General features: G+C 38.1%; 1 protein-coding gene across 1 annotated transcript in view; it reads right to left on the reverse strand.

Moving 5' to 3' along the window:
- LOC136855108 (sodium channel protein para-like) overlaps nt 1-25,131 on the reverse strand; it is a 189,692-nt gene that overhangs the window by 85,272 nt on the left and 79,289 nt on the right. Inside the window, 8 exon segments of the mRNA XM_067131940.1 lie at nt 152-385; nt 955-1,128; nt 1,267-1,411; nt 4,883-4,943; nt 14,958-15,164; nt 15,821-15,912; nt 16,563-16,691; nt 17,228-17,433. Of these exon segments, the coding sequence (XP_066988041.1) occupies nt 152-385; nt 955-1,128; nt 1,267-1,411; nt 4,883-4,943; nt 14,958-15,164; nt 15,821-15,912; nt 16,563-16,691; nt 17,228-17,433 (1,248 nt within the window).

Here is a 25,131-nt window from a genome sequence, read left to right on the forward strand (position 1 = left end):
CCCAATTCACAGTGTGAGAAAAGAATGAAAGAATAAAAAGAGACAGAAATCTAGAGTCAACACAAATGAACGCGGAGGAGGAGGAGGAGAAGGAGGGCGAGAGACGCCCTCGGCAGAATCCCTTCGAAGGGACGATTCTCGAACCACTCACCTTCCTGGGCGGTATCCCATTGAGCCGCGCCTTCGGGTCGTTGATGGACTCTCCTCCCTCGCTCTTGATGGACATCTCTCGGTTGTCGTCGTTGGCAGTCGGCTGGTCTACGAAGAGCTCGTACGAGTGGCAGGAGAAATCCGACGGTGACTTGATGACAGACCCTTGCTCCAACTCTCCTCCAGCTATTGCTAACGCGTGCTCCGCTGCCGCTGCTCTCTCCGCCTCTAACTCCTGTTCGAAGGTTGCACTCGAGTGAGATTCAGGCAGTCTAGCCAAGCACCGGGGCGCTTTCGCAGATTAACAGTGAAAAGAGGGAGTGGGAGTGGTTGGACAGCAAGGTCAAGAGAGCCAGAAAATGGTGGAAATGAAGTACAAGGATCTCATGGCGGAACTGAGAGAAACCCCCACAGCTGCACTAAGAGGTCAAAGTTACATAGGTTGGAAAGGAAGATGGAAGAAATGAATGAAGGAAAAGGCTAAGATAAAGTTTTTAAAGTTCACTATACCTTAACGTTTACTCATTTTGAATAATAATAATAATAATAATAATAATAATAATAATAATAATAATAATAATAATAATAATGAAAATTAAAATCAACAATAATATGTCTGTAAAAAAATATTGAAATTTTATCTTTATATGATTTTAATATTCTTTGACAAAAAATATTATAGTGAATTTCAGGTTCATGGTATTCATCATGATACTGTGGGAAGTTAATAATAATAATAATAATAATAATAATAATAATAATAATAATAATAATAATAATAATAATAATAACAACACTGCTTACCTTGAGCGCCTCCTCTTCCGCTAAGGCTGCCTCCTCTTCTTCTTCTGCCTTCTTTTGCAACTGATCGTAAGACATAGCGACAATAGCCAGGATGAGGTTCACCAGGTAGTAAGAACCCAAGAAGATGATAACCACAAAAAACAGGATGTGCCAAGGGCCAGCCGCACGGAGCACCTGCGGAACCAAAGGACAAGAATCACTACCTACTCGCCAACAAGCAGTCTCTCGAGAGAAGATACAATCCAACATGATTTCACTGTAAATTACAGACAGGTAATAAGTAGAAACACCCAACCTCTCGGATCATCTCACCAGTTGATATAAATTTTCCCAGTAATCTTGGGTCATGAGACGAAAGGATGACAAAAACGCCCAGCCGAAACTATCGAAGCTCGTGTAGCCGTAGTTCGGGTTCTTGCCGTAGCCCTGGATGCAGATGTAACCAGCTGGGCACGGCCTGCAAGGGCACGGAGAGAAAAACAAAACATAACAACGTCAACCTGTCACAGCAGCCGCACTGAAATGACTGGAAGTGTTGGATATAAGGTGGTGACGTCGTGATATGCTGGGTGTATGAGATGGTTGGGTCGTGTCGTACTGTTGTGTAACACATTTCAAAATGAAGTGTGTTGGGTGTGGAGGGGAAATGTTATGAATGCCAAGCACTGCAGTAATACGGGATGTGGCTCGTGTATGTAAGGAGTGTCCTGATTTTGTGTCAAAACGAAATACATGGGTGTGTGTGGGGACAAACTGCTACAGAGACGGAAGTCGGGTGGACTGAATGTGGAACTAAAATATATTCTTTTTCTAAACGGACAATACATAATTACCATCCCACTTGGAATGGAAACTGCATGTGGAAATAAGCTGAATGTTGAAGTTCCAACCAACAATAACAAGAATTTTGAATTTTTGGAATGTAGAATTCTTACGATGGTCAATGCATTAGCTTCTGATCAACGTTTACATAGAATTATTAATAACTATATGTCCTTTACAATTACAAGAAATGTAGAAAATTTGATAAGCTAAAAAGGAACTTTTTATTAAACTTTAAACCTATAAAACATGTGAACTTTCTCCACACACACGTGTATATATATATATATATATATATATATATATATATATATATATATATATATATATATACACATACATATACATATACATATATATAATATATGAATTTATGTATGTGTGCACTGTGTTCACACGTGACAATGAGTGATGATTTATAAATATGACAGTCTATATCAGCATGTAAGCTTAAAAAGGAATATTTACAGATGTAAGGTATACCTAAATACTGTGGTATATATACACATGTACATTAAGGGTGGGAATCATGTAAGGCATCATTAGTATATATCTTATACACGCACACACAAATATATATATGTATATATATAAAACTACATTATATATTATATATACATATGATATTATATAATATTATATATATATACACATATATATAGCATATATTTCACTAAAAGTACCTAATTTTATATAAGCAAGTCAAATAACATATCAAATACTAATAAACTAAAAATGTTTTTAAAGTATGAAAGAAACAGTGTTCACAATCCTTAAAAATAAATAAAACTGAAAATACATTTGTAATTCAAGTTATAAGAATACTTCCTACTTATACTTAATGGTCATGTGAATATACCTACTCATTTAAAGTATAACCTGCAATTTCAATAGGCTAAATATTTTTTAAAAGAATATTATCATTCTAACTGTGCAGACAGCATGCTGAGATCTGCTTGATATTTACTGTGGAAGGTAATTTAAAAATTGAAAAAACAAACAAACACAGTTGATCTCATCAGAACACATAGTGTAGCAGAATAATCATAATTGGAACAAAATGTCAATAGGCTAAAAAGGAAAAGTTTAAAAAATACACCAGAAATAGGCATGTGACATCCATACTTAAAAGCAGGTTAGCGTTTTCAGCGCATCTTTAAACAGCATACTGTGAAAAGGGAAAGGAACCAACGCCCCAACAGGAGCTGGGGGACGCGTGACGTCATCACTGGCAATGACGTCATGTGAGCCGGACAGAGCAAGCGAATAAATGATGCAGCCAGTTTAACTTCAATCACTCCCTGAAGTCTTTCACGGGAGGTACATTGGGGAGGAGGGGGCGGGGTAGGCATCTCTCTCGTAGCATTAGTAGTAGTAGTAGTAATAGTAGTAGTAGTAGTAATAGTAGATATAATAATGATAATAAAGGTGGTAAACCTCAGGAAAGGGCATAAATAAAGCAAACGAATCGGAGACAATTCTGTAATTTGGACAGCTCTGTGCACCGTCTACAGCGTTAAGTGTGTTAAACTGAAAGATAAAAAAATTAGGTTAAAATGAGAACATTGCAATTCCAACAGCCAATCAACTTACAATAGGAAAAGTAACATAATAGTATTCAGTGTGAAAACAGGTGTTTGTACTCCTGAGTTACAGTGTTACTTAAGATGCAAATCAAAAAGGAAAAATGACACTGTGAAGAGATTAACAAAAGAAGATCACTAGTGGCTAAGAAGTCAAGAACTATGTTGCGTGGCTGTAACTTGCATGAAATTTTACTTGGAGAGAACTCGGACTTCCTTTACAAGTGGAAGTTACTAGTGTACAGAATAAGGTAGGAGCTCGCTTACTGAGTGATGTCATCAGATCAAATATAGGAAAGAGGCAACATCGCTCAATGCTTCAACAAGTGCAGATAAAAGGCAATGTTGCTTTGTGCTTTAAACAAAAAAAGCAAAAAAGCAACACTGCTTGTTTCAACTACTGCAAGCATAAAGAAGCATCGCTCAGGTATCTGATAAGTATTAGAATTGCTTTTTACTTTTACAATTGGAGATAAGAAGCAACATTCCACTGGCCTCTGACAAGTAAAAGCAGTTTGACACAATTATGTCCTACATGAGTGCAAGCAAAAAGCAACATTTCTTAGCCCCTTTGCTGTTCATAAGTAACAAGCAAAACTGCTCAGTGCTTTGAAATATGCAAGCAAATTAGGTGATACTGTTACACACAAGACGAATACTAGCATGAAGCAATAATTCTTTGTCCCTTGACCAGGAACGAGCAATGAGCAAAATTGCTCCCTGATTTGATACCCACAAACAAAATGCAACAGCAGGCTTGAGGATTCAGGCAACATTTACACTACCCAGAAGCACCAACAACACGAGGTTAAATGACGAAAGATGGAGCAGTCCTCAATTATGAAAAATCACACGTACTAAAACCTATTTCTATAAGAAGCACAGCGAAAAATCCAACAAAATGTAGCAAGAAATAAACCACACAACTAAGTAAATAAGCGACACGGTTAATAAGGCGTGAAAGAAAGGTTTAGAGTGCGATATATAATTATATATATATATATATATATATATATATATATATATATATATATATATATATATATATATATATATATACAATATATATACACATACATATATATATATATGTACATATGTATATATATGTATATATATATATATATATATATATATATATATATATATATATATATATATATATATATATATATATATATATATATATATATATATATATATATATATATATATAAATAATATAAACTTTAATTCTTTAGATATTCGGGATGAGAAACAAAAAGGGTTTATAAATGGGAAAGCAAAAACGAAAAAAAAATACCTGTGATTGGGGGGTCATGGTTACAGTGCTATCAAAATTTACATCATACAACTGTAGCAATTGCAAAAAAAAATATGTGTAACAAAAAAGTAACAAAAAAAATTATTCCAGGTATTACTGATCCACATTGTGTAAAAAATACAGGTTTTTTGTTCTTTTGAGAAAAAAATTCAATGACAGATATTTTTTTCTTTAAAAAACATTCATATTTCATTCTTACCCTGCACCACTACTGTTGCCGCACAAGGGGTAATCACCATCACCGTCGTTGAACCAATTGGCTGTAAAAAACGAAAAAAAATAGCAAAAATCAACCCCAGAAGGCTGCTCTCTTTTTAGGAATGTGCCAAAAAATTTTTTTCTGGAGGATACCAAAAAAGACACAAAAAATTCAGGAGGCAAGAAAAATAACACGAAAAATATCTTCTGCGATTTCGATCGACGTAAATTTTTTTTTTTTTTAAAGATTTAGTTGTTTTTATATATGTATATATATATACAGTTTAGACAAGCCACATCATCTCCCCAAATTCACAGGCAAACAGACGAGTGAGAGTTTTTTTTTTTTTGGTTTGGTTTGGTTAATCGTGAATTCTATCCAATACCTGCAAAAAAATGGGAAAAAAACTTCATGGGGGAAAATTTTAGGGGGCACCTGGGTATGATCTTGGACACACTCGATTAACCGATCAAAAATAACAGCGCCTCTATAAAGGAAAAAAACAGGTAAAGGCAGAGACAAAAAAAAATTGTCATAAAAATTTTTTTCCAGTGATTTTTAAAGGCAGATCAGGAGGTTAGTATAACCAGGGCTAGGCAGTCAGTCCAATAATGTTAATAGATATATACGTCATGCCAAGGACTACTAGATCTACCTAACTACGGCTTCCTTCTATCTATGACATCGTATAATCTACTACCCCTACTCTATAACAGCTCGATTAAGTCTAATTTCAACAATGGGGCCACTTGCTGCTAGAACTCCTCGATAGAAAGTGGAAAACGAGAGATGGAGAAGAGAAAGCTAAAGAGAGAGAGAGAAAGCGAATATGGCTGGGGGAAGTAGACACACAAAAATAATCAAGACATACCAAAAGATTGAGAGAAATATGCCTTTTAGGTTCTTTTTTTTAAGAGTGAAAACTCGAAGAGTCGCTCGTGGCAAGACACCACAAAATTCAGCAGTAGCAAGTCACAAAAATAGTATTCCGTCAAAATTTCTCTTTTATATATATATATATGTTAATAATCAAACTGAGCTCTAGAGTCATGCACACAATCAAAGATTTTTTGTTTTTGAAAGAAGATTTTGTGAAGGACCATTACTGATATGAGTAGGGGGGGTAGGAAGAGGAGAAAGAGGGCCCCCTCTCCCTCTTTCTCTCTCACACACATTCTCTCTCTCTCCCTCTCTCTCCCAAGATGCTGTTGGAGGGGGTGGGGGTTGAGGGGGGGATGGGAGGAGAACTTGCTTGTAGTCGGCATTCGTCCTCTGGGGTTTTGGGGCTATTTCTCAGAACCCACTTTCCCCGACCCAATTATTTTGAGTATTCTTCTGATGACGTCACAAAATTCTTCTTCAGTTTCGTGGCGGTTTCTCTCTCCATCAGCATCATCATCTTCCTCTTCCTCCTTCACCAATTCTTCTCCTCCTCCTATCCTTGCTTGTTCTTCCTGCTCCTCCTCTTCTTCTTTCTGTGGCTGAAAATGCAACAACTGTGGAACACCACCAGGAGTAATGGCTCCCATAAGATAAGGTGAGACAGATATAAAATTGAAATCATAATCATTGTTATTTTCAACTCAAGGCATACATGGGCTCCTCGCAGACTTTCCTCATCTGTATTTCCACAAGAAAATGCTCAGATATCTCTCTTCATTGCTCAAGAATAGAACAAAAAATGAGGGAGAGGGAAGTGGTACCTAAATCAAAATGCAAACAAACAAGATGAAACACATCACTTGAAGCACAAAGTCCTCTGCCAACACATGCTGTTTCTGCTGCTGTTCCTGTCACCAATGGCTGTCCTGTACAACTGATGAAAAGTTACATGAAACAGATGTTATTTTCCAAAAGCGGTTCAGGGGCTCCACAGTACTTAGAATCTGTCAATAATAAAGATTTTTCAAGTTATGTCTGTAAAAAAAAAGACACTTAGTAACATATCTATCTAGTTAGGAGGAGGTCAGCAATTATTATGTGTTCAATATCTTTACAAGAGATACTATCCCCTGTGACCAAAACAATACAATTGCTTTATAGCGAAATCAAATTCATTGTTGTGATGCGAATAAAACAAAAGTATACATTCACAGGCTAACTAAATGACGTTCCCATATGCATGTATGCATCATGAGCCCTCTCCATTTCATTGAAATAAACTAGCTGCGTCTAATTTTGGAAGCACAGAACATTATGATAATAACCCCTAAATTAAGTTATCCTAACCAAACTGCATCGGTAGTTGCAGTGATCTGTCTGGCTCATCATTCAAATGGGCAAGAGAAAGGACACTTGAAACACGCGTAAACTAACAAACATGGCACAAATAACCTTGGTTCATTCATAACTGACGTAACTAAAGGTCGGTCATCTTCCGTTGGTAAAAAAAAAAAACTTTGAGAAAACCGTGACCCCTGACATCCAGTGGAAGTTACCTAACACACAGAAGTTACCACGCACGTTTAAGTTGCATCACTAATCCAATTTTACCAGTGAATGAAGCTTTCTTCAAAGAAACGACGCATATGCATCACTGGGGCGACTGAGTGCGGACTGAATGTCATGGACAGATGCTCCAGCTTTTCTTAGTCATGGCATCAACTGTACCACAAAACAAATAAAAAATGCGACGAAGTTTCTTCGGCGCAATCGGGTTTTCTGTACAGGGTATAATGCTGTATCAAACTTTCAGCCACGGCCCAAGGAGCTTTCAGCCGCAGCCAGGTGGTGGTCTGTATTGTTGGCACCTATAGCGGTGTCAGACGCACGATCATGGCTAACTTTAACCTTAAATAAAATAAAAACTACTGAGGTTAGGGGGCTGCAATTTGGTATGTTTGATGGTTAGAGGGTGGATGATCGACAAACCAATTTGCAGCCCTCTAGCCTCACTAGATTTTAAGATCTGAGGGAGGACGGACAGACAAAAAGCCATCTCATCTCAATACTTTTCTTTTACAAAATACTACAATGGGTTCCCCGTACATATCGCTGTACACCTTAACAGTCGGAAATGTCTCGCAAGTCTTTAGCGTTTAGATTTAACTACATCTTGAGCATCAAGCTGAGATATTAAAACGATCGTTTCTAGATGTATTTCTTCCGTTTCAAAAAGAAAACAGGGGGAACAGCAACAATGACTGAAATATCTGATATTATGAAGACATACAAATATGTCATTTCAGTGGCTAGTGATCAGGTCAACGTCTAGCATCAATTCTCAGAAATAGGTTGCAAAATCATACTCTGTTCTTAGACTACTATATATAAGTGTCTTATGTGATTTTGACATGTCCTGCATTATGGAAATATGTGGCTTAACTGTCATTTGTCTCACAGTAGAATATACGAGTATTACACCTACTGCAATTAAAGTTTCCCTCTGAATGGTATATTCTTTACTTGCGTTGATTACATCTGTACCACGTATCTTATGCACTATGAGTGATTTGATTAATATCGTCTCTATCCCTTAAGAATACCTTATCTGCCGCAGCTGAAGGATATCATGAATCATTGCAATCTTCTGTAAATATTTCTGGGTTATGCGGATACTCTTTTAACGGCTCTTCCGTCAAGATTTTAATTAATGCAAAACAGATTTTTATGACCATTCGAAGCGGCCACAGATTCCATACACTTTTCCTTCAACTGTATGAGCTGGCCACAATATTTCATTCCTAATCAGTGGCAAATGACAACAGTGTCATTTCCATCTCTGGTATAGAACATGGGAATACAGTCTCCTTCGCACGCTGGTGGGAGTTACCTTCTCAATGGACACGTCGAAAATAAAGTGGCTTTCAACACTAAAACTGCTCCGATTTGTTCAGTAAAATCGCACACGTAAGAAGACCCAAGTCTTCACTTTTGATTACGAGGTGGACAAGAGGTCTTTGGTGGGCTTTTCGGAATTTCATGATGTCTTAATGAGAGAGGAATTCCAAAGACTGACATCATTCATACATACTAAGACATCATTGCTGAACTGTGTCATCAGAGTCGCGCATTACCAATTAAGTAGAGCAAAAATACATTTTGAAACGAAATTTAAGCATCCAGTAATCAACGGCAGAGAAAATCCTTGAGACTTTGAAGTCTTCCTTTAACGTCATAACCTATCTTTAACATCGTTGCAAATGAAACTCATTAGTCTATGTCCGGTTAGTAAAAGGAGACAAGATATTTATAAAAACTTTACTAATAGCAGACGATAAACGCCAGTAAGGGCGTTACTAAGAATGAATAAGTTAAATAAATGGAGATTTATCTAAGATGTAAAAGGCCTCTTGAATGAGATATGAGTGATGAGGTAATAATTGGTTTCTGTAACCCAATAAAATGATTCCGAACGAAAGACTCGAGTCATGCCTCGTAATTATGTACTGTCGTATTTCGTTCAATTTTCTATTACGTACTGTCGTATTTCGTTCAATTTTCTTGTCATGTTTCTGTGTTTTGTACATTGCCCGGCCAGTCTCTTAATCTTCTGTCAAGTTACGCTGTCTGTCATCTTGCACATCCGACTGTCGCCCCGTCAAAGAGCTCGGCCATTCTACTGAAACTTTTAATTTCCCGATGACTCAAGTCACTGTCTTTTGCAATCTACTTGTCTATAACTCCTGTCTTTCCGTCTAAAGCAAGACAGGGGAATCTGCTTACTCGGATGCTAGGACTCTACCAAGATCTGAGGTATACCATCAATTCTGCCAGCTCATCTCAACCGAGACCTTTCCTCTCATCTACTTAATTATGCTTCATTGGAGAGTTCAGGATGAGAAGGCCTCGACCTAACTCGCCTAAGTTCCTTGCTAATAACTTCAAGTTCATTACTCAATCTTGTACGATGCTTCTAAAGAGGGATCGAGTTCTTGAGCACACACAGACACACAAACAAACACACACACACACACACACACACACACACACATATATATATATATATATATATATATATATATATATATATATATATATATATATATATATATATATATATATATATATGTATGTATATATATATATATATATATATATATATATATATATATATATATATATATACATATATATACATATATATAGATTAGTAATGTGTTGAATCGTTGACGAATCCCGTTCAGAAAAACACACAAATATCCGCTTCGTACTCCGGCACAGAAAGCTTATCAGGAGCGCACTGAATCCTATACACACACTGATATACTGACTTTCTACGGCATACATTCTCACGCTTCTCGTATATCGAGGCTTTCCCTCTCCAACACCTTTTAGCCCTTTTCATAATGTTCCCCGTCTCTTTCCCCTTACACTCCAGAATCATCAACTTATCTTCTTGCCCAAACTAACCTTCTAACCACATCCATGTATCTCCATATTCGCACCATTTCAGTGTTTTTGCGTCAAATATACTACACAAGCGATTCATCTCCACGCTTCAACTTTTTTCTACATTGGTGTTCACGCATTCCAAGGCCGGGATTTTAGGACGCTTTAAATCTATTCCAAGACGTCTTCTCTGTTTGTCATACTTCCTGAACACGATTCTCCCTGCAAGCCTTGAATCCAACAATATACATAAAAGAGGAAACCCTCCGCCAAAGGATGGGATCTGAACCAGCAAACTACACAGAATGCTGTTAACTACTGTATAACCCTCAGTTGAAATTCTCCCTTTTGGGACTGGGTGTCTGCTAACATTCTTACGTACATGTGCTGTTTAATGTTAGTGTTATTCTAACTTCTCCAGAACAAGTCTGACTTCTTCCCAAGACAGACTGTCGAAATTTGAAGCAGATGGCATCCATGATTAACAAGAAAGCCCACAGTACCACTTCTTAAGCTGCAGTACCCTGAACGGGGCAAGAGGGCCAGGATACAAAAACGAATGTTTCAAATGACAAAATATGTCATTGCAGCGTTGCTACACAAGAGCAGCAAAACGAAGGAACTTCTGCACACCTTTCAGCAAACACATACTGAATAAATTCTTGGCCATATAAAAATTGAAACCTAGATTGATTTCTCCTTGGGTCTTCCTAATTTTTTCCCCCACATAGCTTATTGGATGCAAAGCACAAAATTGAAATAAGCACTGAATTAGCAAAATAAATTCACCAACTTTGGACATTAATGTTACAAAGTTCCATCTGAATTTAATATACTTCTGTCGGATGCTTTTTTTTCTTGTTTACATATATGAATATCATATTTTTAGAACACCTGACAAGCAAGAAATAACGTTTTTTTGGCTTAAACTGGTAATACTGGCGAATCAAATCGACGAAACCAGAGCCAAAGGAGCAGAAACATGGAACAAAGTGACCGCTCGTGGGTAAGTTGGTACAACCGTCAAAGTTTGAGACTGCTCCACCTAACTGCAAAAAGAAAACAACCGCAGAGAGAGAGAGAGAGAGAGAGAGAGAGAGAGAGAGAGAGAGAGAGAGAGAGAGAGAGAGAGAGAGAGAGAGAGAGAGAGGGGGGGGGGTTGATTACATGGGGAGGGATACACCCTTCATATTGGCCTAAAACCTTGATCAAAGGGGGTTACAATATGGGCTAAACATTATTGTTTCGCAATACAAAAAATCGTAATTGTAATCTGAAACAGACCTTCGGGGACTGGTGATATAACGAAGGGCCACAATGATGTCCCAAAGCCATCAGAAAGGGTGAATGTCATAACAGAGTAAAACCATTTGTCACTGTAGTTGCTGGTGTAAGACTCCGGGTTGACAAAAAAAAAAAAAAAAATAAGGATGGAGAGAACTATAGGGCTAATGAATCAATCAATGCAGAGAGAGAGAGAGAGAGAGAGAGAGAGAGAGAGAACGTAAGTTATGTGTACAGCAACATACAATTGAAAATAAGGATGGGGGGAGCTTTCTCCTTAGGGAACTCCAGAACTGCCCTTAGCCTGCTAGCTCTCCATGCCTCAACGAGACCCATTCTCGCTCTCACCAGTCTTGGGTCACGTGGAACTGTATACGCCAAGCAGTAACAAAACACAACTTGACCCAAGTTTACTGACCGAGAAACAAGCGTTGTCGTGAAAACGTGACACGCTGACATGCACTGGCGATCACCCATCCAAGTTGAACGCATCCAAGATTGCTTAACTGGTCGGAAAACTAGTGCCAAAGAAATGTTAGCTGGTGGAAACGTGGCAATATGACCTCTGGGAAGAAAAAAGGACTCTAACGAGCGAAAGGCTGTTTCTCTCTCCTCTTGATATCAATGTAAGCCCCACCTCTTCTTCCATCACATCTTCCAAAAGTTAAGTATACCTTACTTTTACCAGACCACTGAGCTGATTAACAGCTCTCCTAGGGCTGGCCCGAAGGATTAGACTTATTTAATGTGGCTAAGAACCAATTGGTTACTTAGCAACGGGACCTACAGCTTATTGTGGAATCCGATCTTGTTCTAACTTCATTAGGGAATAAAGAATTAAATACGTCTATCAGACCGCCCATGCCATTTAACTTCATAACAAAACGCAATTCCAAAAAGGCCTTATTGAAAGAGAAGAGTTGATTTCCACTGTGGGACAGAGGAGATACTGCGAATCTCTCGTCAGAACACCACCTTGGGCGGAGTAAGAGTACAGTATCATCATAGTTCCGCGTCGTCGATTACAAATCTGGTCGATGTCACTGAACATTTAAACGGAAAAATGCGTCATGATATCATTGTATTCATTGTACTTCAGTGAAATTTTGCCTGTCCTCTTTTCCAATGAAATTTTTACCTTTACTGGAAATGATATGCAACAGTAAGTTACTAATAGCTAAAAGGATTAACTCCTATTCCCACAACAAACCACTGGATATCAGGTATTAAGGTCAACTCCCTCTCGTACACTGGAAACACGGAATGTCCGGCATTAGGATCAATTCTCCTCATACAAGACACTGGATGCCAGACATTGGGGTCAACGCCCCCTCACAAATTAAAGACAGTGAACATCAAGAATACCGATCTGCCTCATATCGTACATTAGAACACGGACAAAATTAGGTCAAATCAGGCAAACTGGTCATCGTTCCTCCCACTCTGTGATCGAAAAAGAAGAGGATGGAGTTAATGTGACGTCGCATCTTATCTAATGTTCGTATCCTAATTATAACTTTACTATAAAATGATATCACATAATTACTAAAATTCTCACCAAAAATACCGCGTGCACAGTATACAAGGTAACAGCTGGCAAAAGGTCACCTCCATAATATATATATATATATATATATATATATATATATATATATATATATATACACACACATATATATATATATATATACACACATATATATATATATATATGTGTGTGTATATATATACACACACAATTACTCACCAGAACTGACACAGGATCCCATATCTCATTGGTCGTTATTGACGAGATGTGGTTGAGGCGTAGCACCAAAAATTTCAAGTTTAAAAATGGACAAAACTTAGGAAAATACGAAAGAATACAGAGTGCAATTGGAAATTAAAATACATGCACACCATTTCGATCTTAAACTGGCAAACTAAGATACCTCCAGCACCGAGAGGACGACACAAATTCTGAAAGACAGCAAATACATTCTCTATTAGAAATCCCTGTCTTCTAAGAGTAGGTCGTACCAGAGAAAAACGAGGCACCTGTCACTATCACAACCATCCTCACACAGCTGGACCAATTACCGAGCTCCGCGGTACGGAAAAATCTGCATCCTCAACACGGTTTCATCACCAGCACGTCAAACCTTTTATATATATACTACATCATTTAATTCATTCTTGGGTGGACCACTGCACCTCTTTTTCGTCAACATCATCTTTCCCTTACTCATACGATGTACCTATTAAACACTGTTTCCCTACATGATTAAACCACCATAAAATGAGGCTCCATAGCCTGTATTTCCCTGTAATTTTCTTATTACGGACACACACACATACACACTCACGTTTCCTCCATCAAAAGTATGCGAGACCACTCAGAAATAAACAGCTTCACCTGAGCGATATCTGCAACAACCAACGTAAAAAATAAAAACCCACACACACACACACACACGACAGAAACAATGATCTATTCCATATTCGACCAAGCTGTTAGGAAAGCAATAAAAATAACAACAAATCAATTATTTTATAAATGATTAACCTAAAACGGAAAGTAATGTAGTCATTCATTGATCAACTTACATATGTAAAGTTCAACGATAACTAGAATACTGAATGACCAACCTAAAAATATAAAAGTTCAACGATAACTACTTACTATTTAAAAAATAGGCATAAATCTTACTTACCTACTTAGGAAGGCCATTCCCTCGAAGTCGAAAATTTTTTTTGTTATTTTCATAAAAAAAAATCTCACCGTATGCGGAGTGCCGCTGTAAAGGTTTGGCTTAGCCAACCCCTCCCCTCCCCCTTGTCATCTCTCCTTGTAACCAACAGGAAAATGGGTGTGTGGGAGAGCAACTATGGAAGACCGTACATGAAGAGTGATAAGTTGAAAAAATTTCTAATTTTATTCACTTTATAACGAACTCTGACCAACTGCGCTGGAAAATGCCTGGATGGTGTAGTGGTTTCTTGTGGATGTTGAGTAAATTATTTTTGTTCTTCTATTTCAGTCTATATATAAATATACATATATAATTATATGTATATATATATATATATATATATATATATATATATATATATATATATATATATATATATATATATATATATATATATATATATATATATATATATATATATATATATATATATATATATATAGTATATATATTTAATAATAATTCAAAAAAATTACCAAAACAACATCCAGCTTCCAGGCACTAATAAACGTAAAGGGATTTAATTTTAATTGAGCAGAAAATGGAAAAAAAATAACAACAAAGCTTCAGGTGTTTTAGATATTTTTCTATACCATCAAAACCAGTGCTCACTATATCCTCCCTTTCACAATGATCACTGCATCATAATTTTCCTTCTGAATCATCATCATCATCACCACCACCACCATCACCACCAAGAGACGTGAACCAGCTCTCTGTATACTTACTTTCATTTTTGCGAAAGTTTTCTAATTCTTCGAATGTCCAATTTTCCTTTGTAAAATCAAACTTTCGGATACACTTCTGGGTGAGAACTCCCATATAAATCTGAAGTCCAAGTAAGGCAAACACGGACAGCGCGAAGACGGTCAAAATGATCACATCTCGCAGATTTCTGACTGACTCGATCACAGCGCCCACGATCGTCTTCAGACCTGACAGGAAGAAGAAGAACAACAACAACAGTGATGAGATGCCAGTTCGGTCTTTCCTGTTCCGTTTCCTTCATTATCTAGGAGTTGATTAAATCTAGTTAACAGAGCCTAGGAGAAAATGAAAGGAAATGGAATATATTTTGTAAATATTCTACATTGCTCATTGACGCCAGATGTTAGTGAATGAAGGGCAGCATATCATGTGCTAACTTCAACTTTTCTTTTAATTTATAAAAAGAATATAGTGAATATTTAAGCCTTTCTTTCAATCAATAAATGTATTTAATAAAATACTGGCAAGTATTTGAACTTCCATACTTATCAGCAGTACACGGAACAACGTCTATATAAAAAAATGAACTCTACAAAAAACTTCTACAAACACTACTTCCGCCCATTTCCTTTATATGCATCCTATGACTAAATATTCATCCCTTCTCAAAATTATAAGTTCCCCCATACACCATAAATGGATACCACATTTATGTGGCACTTTTACATTTGCCACATAAATGAGGCCCCTTTAAATCCAGAAGAAGTTAGCGTTCCTGTTTGCACCTGGTCTTTTGTGATGGGGTTGCCACCCCAATGTCCAATTTTTCTAACTCTCTCTCTCTCTCTCTCACTCTCTCTGCACCTGTTTTCGTTCAACTTACCTGGGACAATGGCCACGGTTTTGAGCGCTCTCAACACACGGAAGGTTCTCAAAGCGGCCAAATTACCAAGGTCTATGCCCATAGTCACATACCTGTGGATGGTGAGAGGAGCTCAGTTACCTGTGTACAGCTACTTTTACAAAGAGAATTTTTCCCGTGATTGGTCATTACTTATTTGCTTATTCCTATCCCTAATTTGCCACATTTTTGTTATTTCAGTTCAGCTGACTTTAGATAATTAGCAGTATTCTCTTCTATGGAAGATTGCTATAATAACAGTAGAGCGATTATTGTATCTTATCATAACATGAAATACGGAAAGCGTGGAGAAGGTTGAAGTTCAACTTTACTTTAGTGAGATAAGAGGAACCTGGACAAGTTTCTCTGTATCTAACTGGTCACTAGAGAAGAGAGTATCCTAAATATAGTCGCTTCAAAATTTCAGAAGATAGAATTCCCATTACTTTAGGAGCAAAGAGTAAAATTATAAAAGGAGGATTCCATTACTATTATTATTATTATTGACACATACAGCTTAGAAGAGACAGAACATCCTCACGATGTTGCGTAAAGAAATAATGACATATCAGGAGGCTGTAACAGATAAAATAAATTCAAACAAAAGGACATAAAAGGAAGTCAGTCAGAAATGATACAAAATACAATAACCTGGTATGAAACTCCTGTGGCAGGACACATAAAACAGAAAACAGCAGGACACGAGGCAATAAAGGATACTCACGCTAACGATATAACTATAAAATCCAACCAGTTCCACGCGTCCCTTAGATATGTGAAGCCCTCTAATATAAATCCTCTTGCCATCACTTTAACACCTGACTCGAAAGTGTAGATAGCTGTGAAGATGACTCTGTGGCGAGGAGGAGACCATGGATTAATGAAATGAATAAATATATAAATGCATAAATATGTACATTTACATATAGTCTATACATAGTTTTTCATCTGGCAGTTTTAAATCATGGAAGTAAAGACTCATGGGTAGATGAAGATGAAGACCATATATTAATAACATAAATAAATATATATATAAGCAGGTAGGTAAATATGAATATATTCTATATATATATTTTTTCACCAGTAGGTCTTACATCCAAGAAAGCAAAGACTGCAAGGCAGATGAAGAAACATGAACATTAACCCTAATCATCAAAGATTTTATTCCCCTTTTCTAAAAGAGGTGTACTGTATACTCATCATTCGGGAATAAGCCCATTTTCTAATGTCCCTCCCTTAATTCATCTTGTTTTATTCGGGCCTGGGCTACTTAAAGAGTTCCTAGTCCAATTTATCCACTGCATTAGCAAAAAAAAGTCTATCTAATAGCAAAGCCCCAACTGAATCGAAATGAACAAGTAGGCAAGACCTATTCAAATGGCTACTTACTCTGTAGACTCTATAGTCTCGGAGGCAGGCATGATCATGAGAACACAGTTAGTGAGAATGGTGCATATGATGAAGAAGTTGAATAAGGGATGGATGAGAATGAAGATGGCGGTCCGCCTCACTGGGTTGAAAGGGCTTAGCAGAAACACCGCGTCTGTCGCGCTGAATCGGAAGATGTTCTTGCCCTTGCTCACGACGATCATCGTCTGCGGGAGAAGGAAGAAAAAGGTTAATAGGGTTGTCCAGCATCTGCACCTCGATGGAAAATATCACAGGTTATAAAATGAACAACATTTGGATTTCTACGATCGTCGAAGCAGGCGCGACCCTCTCGCGAGATCTCTTGTTCAATGACAAGGTTTGCGAAGGCTGACTCAACAGTTTCTTGTTGAGTGAAACACTAAAAAGACCTCGAGCACTGTTTACAGTTCTCTGCTCAAGGCAAACTGCAGGCAGTGCCATTCTACTAGGCACACTAACGGAAAGTACACAGAAATCGCATATCCAAGACTACGGCGAAATATGTACAAAATCTCAAAATCTGAACAGCCCTTCCACAGAATTTTACTGAGAAATCTTACATCCACAGACAAACAACCCATCACATGACCACACCAGTATAACCTCAACCAAAAATAACCTTTGAAAACTAAAACTACTGACAAAGAAAGACATCCCAGTTAATACCAATGCCAGCACAAGACGCTTTTCATTCCTTTTCCAGTTACTGTGGAATAGTCAGTGCATGCCACTCGTATGACAGTGACGTCATGCACATTCTGCATGAAGGCCACCGAGGGTTTTTCACTCTTTCTACTGTGAAATTCTGGAACAGTCTTCCTGACGACGCTACAGATGCTGACACTCATGAATTCAGGAGTGGACGTAACGCTCTTTTCGCAGGTTAAACGCATTTTCATCTGCGATGAATTTATTTACATGTTTGCTGTCCGTCAAAAATGACTGAAATGTTGAAGTGTTCATACAATTGCATCGCACTTCTAATACTGCATATCAAGTACTGTACATCACGAAGTTCTGTTCTTCCTTGTATAAAAATTGGTAATGGTTAAAAGTGAGTTTACTGCTCATAGACCTCAGTGTCTGTTACAGAGATACGGATACACAATGCGTTAGTTTGCAATGTTCATTTGTTTTCTTATCTGTACATTATTCTCTTTTTACTTTCTTTTCCTTTTCCATTAACAGCATGACCAGCCCCAGAGGCTGACGGACACACACACACACACAAAGAGCGGTCTCCGAACCTCGAAATCCATTTTATACTCACGCCCTCTTTCTCTCCCCCCTTGTCTCTGGCATGAACAAGATAGAGCTGTGAGATGCCCGTCCCTTTGGCCTCATCCCCTGCTTTCACCCTCAGCCCAACAAAACCCCTGCGTAGAATCTGCATCCAGCCTCTCGTCCTGAGATTCGTCAACAATTGGGAAAGGAATGACTGCTTGAACTGGCATACGCCATCAGAATTACGACTTTCCTATTTAATGACAGTGCAGAAACTATTCATCCTTTGCGTAGAGAAGCTATTTCACCCTGAGACTTCAGAGGCTATCATTTTCACGAACCCAGAACTTATTTCACCCTGAGAGTTCAGGGGCTATCATTTTCATGAACGCAGTAGCTATTTCACCCTGAGAGTTCACAGGCGATAATTTTCACGAACGCAGAAACTATTTCACCCTGAGCACGCAAAAGGCTATTCACTAATGAGAGCGTCCATGCTATTTCGTCCGGCAAGTTTTTATTCTGAACTATTTTTCGTTTGAAATTTATCTTTCTAATATGGATTTGAGCTTTTTAGCCACAAGAGTTTTCATTTTTACTGAGTATATAAACCATGGCTAACACGTTTCATTTCTTTCGAATAAACATAATAACCCATGGACAAGGAATGCGAGCATTTAGGTGTAAGCACAGCGATGATTGTACTTTTCCTTTTCAAAGGGATGGCACCAAAAGTGTTGTGCCTTCAGCCCTTCGAAATTTTTTCCTAATCCCAATTGACAGCTGCACCCATTAACATACGGGGCGACTAGTAAGAGGAAGGACTGGATCGAACCACGGATCTTGCGAATGAAAGCCCAGACGAATAAAAATGGAGGTTTTAACTTGCCTCTGCATATCACGGTATGAATCGTTAGGATGCGTTGTTCATCTATTTCTTCGTACATTCATAAAGACAGGGAATATAATAATAATAATAATAATAATAATAATAATAATAATAATAATAATAATTTATATAATAATAATAAATACGATGCTGAGCGGGCGTTCATTAGCTGGAATTTGATGCGGCCGCGTTCCATAAGCTTATCAACGATTCGTGATTGGGACGGTCGCGTTCATTTAACAACCAGAGAAGGAATACGCGTCGTATGGGCGTCTACACTCTGTGACCGCTCAGTGTCAAAATAAAAAAAATAAGATATGGGGGAGGGGGTGATATGTAAGAGGAAGACTGGACTTGGGGCAGGGGGTTAACACAGCCTTGTCCCCTTCCCCTTCCTACATAAATTAGCCGAAGCAGGAAGGGGGCACTGTCGATGCAGATATGGTGGCTAGTTTCGGGGTATATTAAACCCCCTTCCCCAACAGCTTTGTTGGTACCGCATCGAGCATGCGAAGCTAGGGAGGGGGGGGGTTCTAGCAACAGAATGGGGGATAATAGTTGGGGAATGAGGGGGAGGAATGTTACAAATATACACATACCTATACAAACTTGAGCGTGTTGTCATTGATTCCCGGAGGGGAAGGGGAAGAGGGGGAGGGGGTGAGGGGGAGAACTATTTGCTAGGTAGCTATAGTAACATCGAACACAAATTCCTGACAGCTCGGAACCAGTTTAGTGTGCCAACGGGCGCGGCGAAAAAGTAGAAGAAGAAGAGGAAGAAGGAGGAGAAGAAGAAGAAGGAGGGGGAGGAAGAGGAGGAGGAGTAGGAGGAGGGGGAGGAGGAGAACAGGGACGCGTGCTACTGCTACTACTGCCGCTGCTACCGCCGACAGCGTAGTCCCAGAAATCTTCGTTCGCCCCTCGAAAATCTTCGCTCGCACCAAAAGTGACCACCGAAGGGAGACGCCGCCCTTGAGAGGGGGCCGGTGAAATGGTGCAATGATGCATTGTGGGAAAACCGAGGAAAGCCTCTGACAAAACAACGTCACGAAAACATAAAAGATGAATGATACCTCTCTCTCCTATTCCCCCACAACACCCTCCCATTGTCTTCCCATAGCAATTGCAGTATTGCTAACAGTTATTTGTCCTCGGGTGACTTTTTCTAAGTGTCCATGGGGATATTTGTGGAATGTCGGACAAATTGGTAAGGACATCTATCTTACATGCATAAAACCTACGCATGAATAAGTATAAACAACGTATACGTAGAACACAAATCAACTTTAGATTCCTACATGAGCAACACACACAATGTATGTAACATATACAATATATATATATATATATATATATATATATATATATATATATATATATATATATATATATATATATATTTATATATATATATATATGGAAAGAATGAAGGGAGAAATCTTGAGAAACAGAGTGAATGATGCGGAAAGATAGAAAAGGAAGACCAAAAGAATAAGACTAGCCTAGAAGAAGTACAAGAAGTGTCGGAATGAAAGGGTCTTAAAACTCAGGAAACACCATCCATTCACTATACCTATACCTACACAACAGCTCATGGGCACCGTCGACCCATCCTAGAACAATGAGTCAATTACCTTAATACTGCACGCGCATACACACACACACACACACACACACACACACACACACACACACACACACACATATATATATATATATATATATATATATATATATATATATATATACATACATATTGACGTCCTATGTCATTATACTAGTGTTGTATGCTCATAAAACCAGTTACCAAATTATTTACGTGCCCAAATATCGATCTGTTTATTGATTATCTCTTATTTTCACTCTGAGTCTACGACAAGACTTGACGGTTGGCCATTAATATGCTATGCAATATTGCAACAATAAAAAAATGAGAGAGAGAGAGAGAGAGAGAGAGAGAGAGAGAGAGAGAGAGAGAGAGAGAGAGAGAGAGGGGAAGTCGTCGTTATTGAATAACAACAGCCAACCAATCAAGATAATGATTTACTAATGACGTCATCTCGGTCAAGTCCTGCTTCTGGTAGTGCTCCTGATCCAACACTCCGGCCCCCTCCCCTATCAACTCCCTCCATCCCACCTCCCCTCCCCCCACAGAGAGGACCAAGGAGCGCACACGTCAAGCTTTCTTGGCCGGAATCTCTCCCTCTCTCTCTCTCTCTCTGGTTAGAATTTCCGCGTTTTGTATTTTGGTTTTAAATACATATTTAAACATCATATTACTTTTAAATTCAACTTTTACTCATACTACAACAACCTTTACTATTTGCTACCGTTTCCACCCTGAATTTAGTCTTATTTCCATGTTTTACCACAGCCTTTAATTCCAGGTAAACATTTCACCAGTCTCTTCCTGACCTTGCTTACGTCTTTCTTTTATTTCAAGGCTTTGCCAGCCTTTTACGTAACATTATATCAACGCATTTCAATCAGACGCTTTACCGTTGACTTTACTTTGACCTTTTCTCATACGGCCCCTGCAGACAATTTATTTTATAGATTCAACATCACTTTCCTGGATAAAATTATTGTACTATTTCAATACAACTGAGAATTACACTGACCTAAACTAATAACTCATCACAAGAACCCCAGAAAACTCTTCAATCACCTGACAACTTACTTCCGAAAATGCAACAACGCAAAACAATGAATTAAATCGTTTATCTTAAGTATCTCTTCATTTATCTATCCACATTTTATTTGGATATCTGACTATTTCACCTCCACGTAAACTGCTGGTCAAATAAAATACGTCCTTTGAATGCTACACAAGGCTTGTACTTACTTATAATAGAGATACCTAAGAAAAGGCAAGAAAACTCCTGTGAATACTGACCCACCCTGACTTTCAATTGCGCCAACATTAACTTTAGCTAAGCTGAGACTAACAACTCAAGGTCACCCACTTTCTTCTACATGTTCCCAATAGGATCTTAAATAGAAGAACACACTTAAGTCACGTATTTTGCAAGTAACAATTTCAGTCGGATAATCTAAGGTCATCTACGTTGCCTTTGAAACCTCAAAATGTTGTTTCTTAGGATCACCCACTACCAAAAAAGGTACCCTTTGCTTTGCTTTGCTTTGCTTTCCAAGGGTCGCATAAACGTGCAATGATGTTAGTCACTTGTAGTCAAAGGTTCCCACCAAGCTATTTTAATGTCACCCACTTTTCCTTCAAGGGTCTGCATAAAGATGCTCTATCATCCACTTCACCCCTCAAAGGCCCGAACAAAGGTGTTTTGATGTCACCCACTCTCTGTTGAACTGTTCACGCCAGGCTATTTTAATGTCAACCTCTTTCCTCCAAAACTTCCCAAAAAGCTATTTAAATGTCACACACTTATCCCTACAAGGCTCGCACAAAGGTGTTTTGATGTCTCTCACTTTGTATTCGCAGGTTCCCACAAAACTATTTCAAGGCAACCCACTTTTCCTTCAAAGGTTCCCACCATGCTACTTAGTGTCACGTACTTTCCCTTCCAAGGTCTGCAGAGGTGTTTTAATGAAAATGACTGACATTCAAGGGTTTCCACCAAGCTATTTCAATACTTTAGAGGTTCCCATCATGCTATTCTAATGTCACACAGTTTGCCCTCCAAGGTTTGCGCAAGGTGCTTTGATGGCATCCACTTTCCTCTAAAGGTTTAAAAAAAAATTTAAATGTCCCACACTTATACCTCCAAAGTTTGCACAAAGGTGTTTTGATGTCACTAACTTTTTATTACATGGTTCCCAACAGGTTACTTTGTATTCAAATATCTGAACTTGGCTATCTCCAGACTATTGCAGTCACCTAATTTCCCTTTTATGATTTGCATAGTTAGCTTCATGTCACCAAATTTTCCTTCAAAGGTTCATATGGAGATATATTTTCCACGGCATTGACTCTTCCTACAAAGGTTCCCCCCAAGCTATTTTAATGTCACCTACTCTTCCTTCAAAGGCTTGCAAAAAGCTATTTTGATGTCACCCACAATACCTTAAAATATCTGCGCAAATTTGTTTTAATGTGCACACTTTGCATTCAAAGCCTTAAACCTAGCTTTTAATTTTTAACGTCACACTCACCCCTTCCATACAGCTTCTTATCAAACTATTTAAATCTCGCCACCTTTTCTTCAAAGATTTTCACAACGTTATTTCAATGTCAGTTACTTTGCATACATATGTCTGCGCACAGTATTATAATGTTACACACTTCATCAAAAAGGTCACACCAAGGAGTCGTGTCGACCACTTTGCATTCAAAGGTTCCTGAGAAACTATTTCAAGGTCAACCACATCCACTTCTCATGATCCAACACAATCGAGCTTAATGTCACAAGCTCCTCTTCAAAAGTTTGCACCGAAATGTAATAACCTCATCCACTTTGCATTAAAATGTACCCAAAAAGCTATTTCACAGTCCATCATTTTCCGTTTAAAGGTCTGCATTCTTAGGTTCCTACAAAGCTACTTGTAGGTCACATACAGTGCTTTACATTTTATTGTTCCCACAAAGCTACTTGAAGGTCACATACAGTACTTTATATTTTACCGTTCCCACATAGCTACTTGAAGGTCACATACAGTACTTTGCCTTTAAATGTTCCCACAAAGCTACTTGAATATCGCATAGTGCTTTACATTTTGTTTCCACTGAGATACTTGAAGGCCACATACAGCACTTTACATTCTAAGGTTCCCACAAAGCTGCCTTAAGGTCACATACAATACTTTGAATTAAAAAGTTCCCTCAAAGCTGCCTCAAGGTCAAATACAATACTTTGAATTAAAAGGTTCCCACACAGCTGCCTCTGGGTCAGATACAGTGCAGTGAATTAAAAGATTCCCACAAAGCTGCCCCTAGGTCACATACAGCACTTTGAAATAAAAGGTTCCCACAGAGCTCAAGGTCACATACAGTGCTTTGCATTAGAAGATTATTGCAAAGCTACCAGAAGGTCACATGCAGTGCTTTGCATCTAAAGGTTTGCTCCAGTATATAACAATGTCACCAATTTTGCATTCACAGTTCCCAAAATTCTATTGTTTGCAAAGGTTAACACAAAGTAAATTTAAGGCCACCCGCCCACTCAGCCTTCCGAGATTCACAAGGAGCTCTTACGGCCACATTTCCCCTAAAGGCAGAGGACTTGCATTTAAGGATGCCAACTCAAGACCTCAAAGCACCAGGAAAGCTCCCTCTCCTAACGCAAAAAAAAAAAAAAAGAAAGAAAAAAAAAACCATTTATTTGATATACTTCGTCTGAACGTTGCTAGTTAATGTTAGCCATCTAATGCACTGCAGAAGTCCGCTCTCTGGCGCATTAGGGAATGCGTAGCATGATGATAACTGGACCACAGAGAACTCGGCAAAATAACTTCTAAAAACAGAGAGCCCCTCACAATTACTGAAAGTTCTAATAACTACTCAATTTTTTTACAGATGTCTAAGGAAAAATCCAAAGAGGTGCTATGTTGATATTAAAAAAAATACTCATAACAGGGCATATTCTGGCCCATATGCATTAAAAATTGACTCTAAGAACAGTCTATGTCATTTTAAAAAAAATCTATTTCGTGGATTTAGTTGGACCTAAGTATAATTCATTTTCTCTCTTCAACACAGCGCTGTGTGTATTGCAACTAATTTCCACATCGTGGTCATGTTAAAATGGAAAATTCGAAGCTAAATCTTTAAAATAATAATACTGACAATAATAAC

This window comes from Macrobrachium rosenbergii, chromosome 30, assembly GCF_040412425.1.
Source record: "Macrobrachium rosenbergii isolate ZJJX-2024 chromosome 30, ASM4041242v1, whole genome shotgun sequence".
Classification (NCBI taxonomy): Eukaryota; Metazoa; Arthropoda; class Malacostraca; order Decapoda; family Palaemonidae; genus Macrobrachium; species Macrobrachium rosenbergii.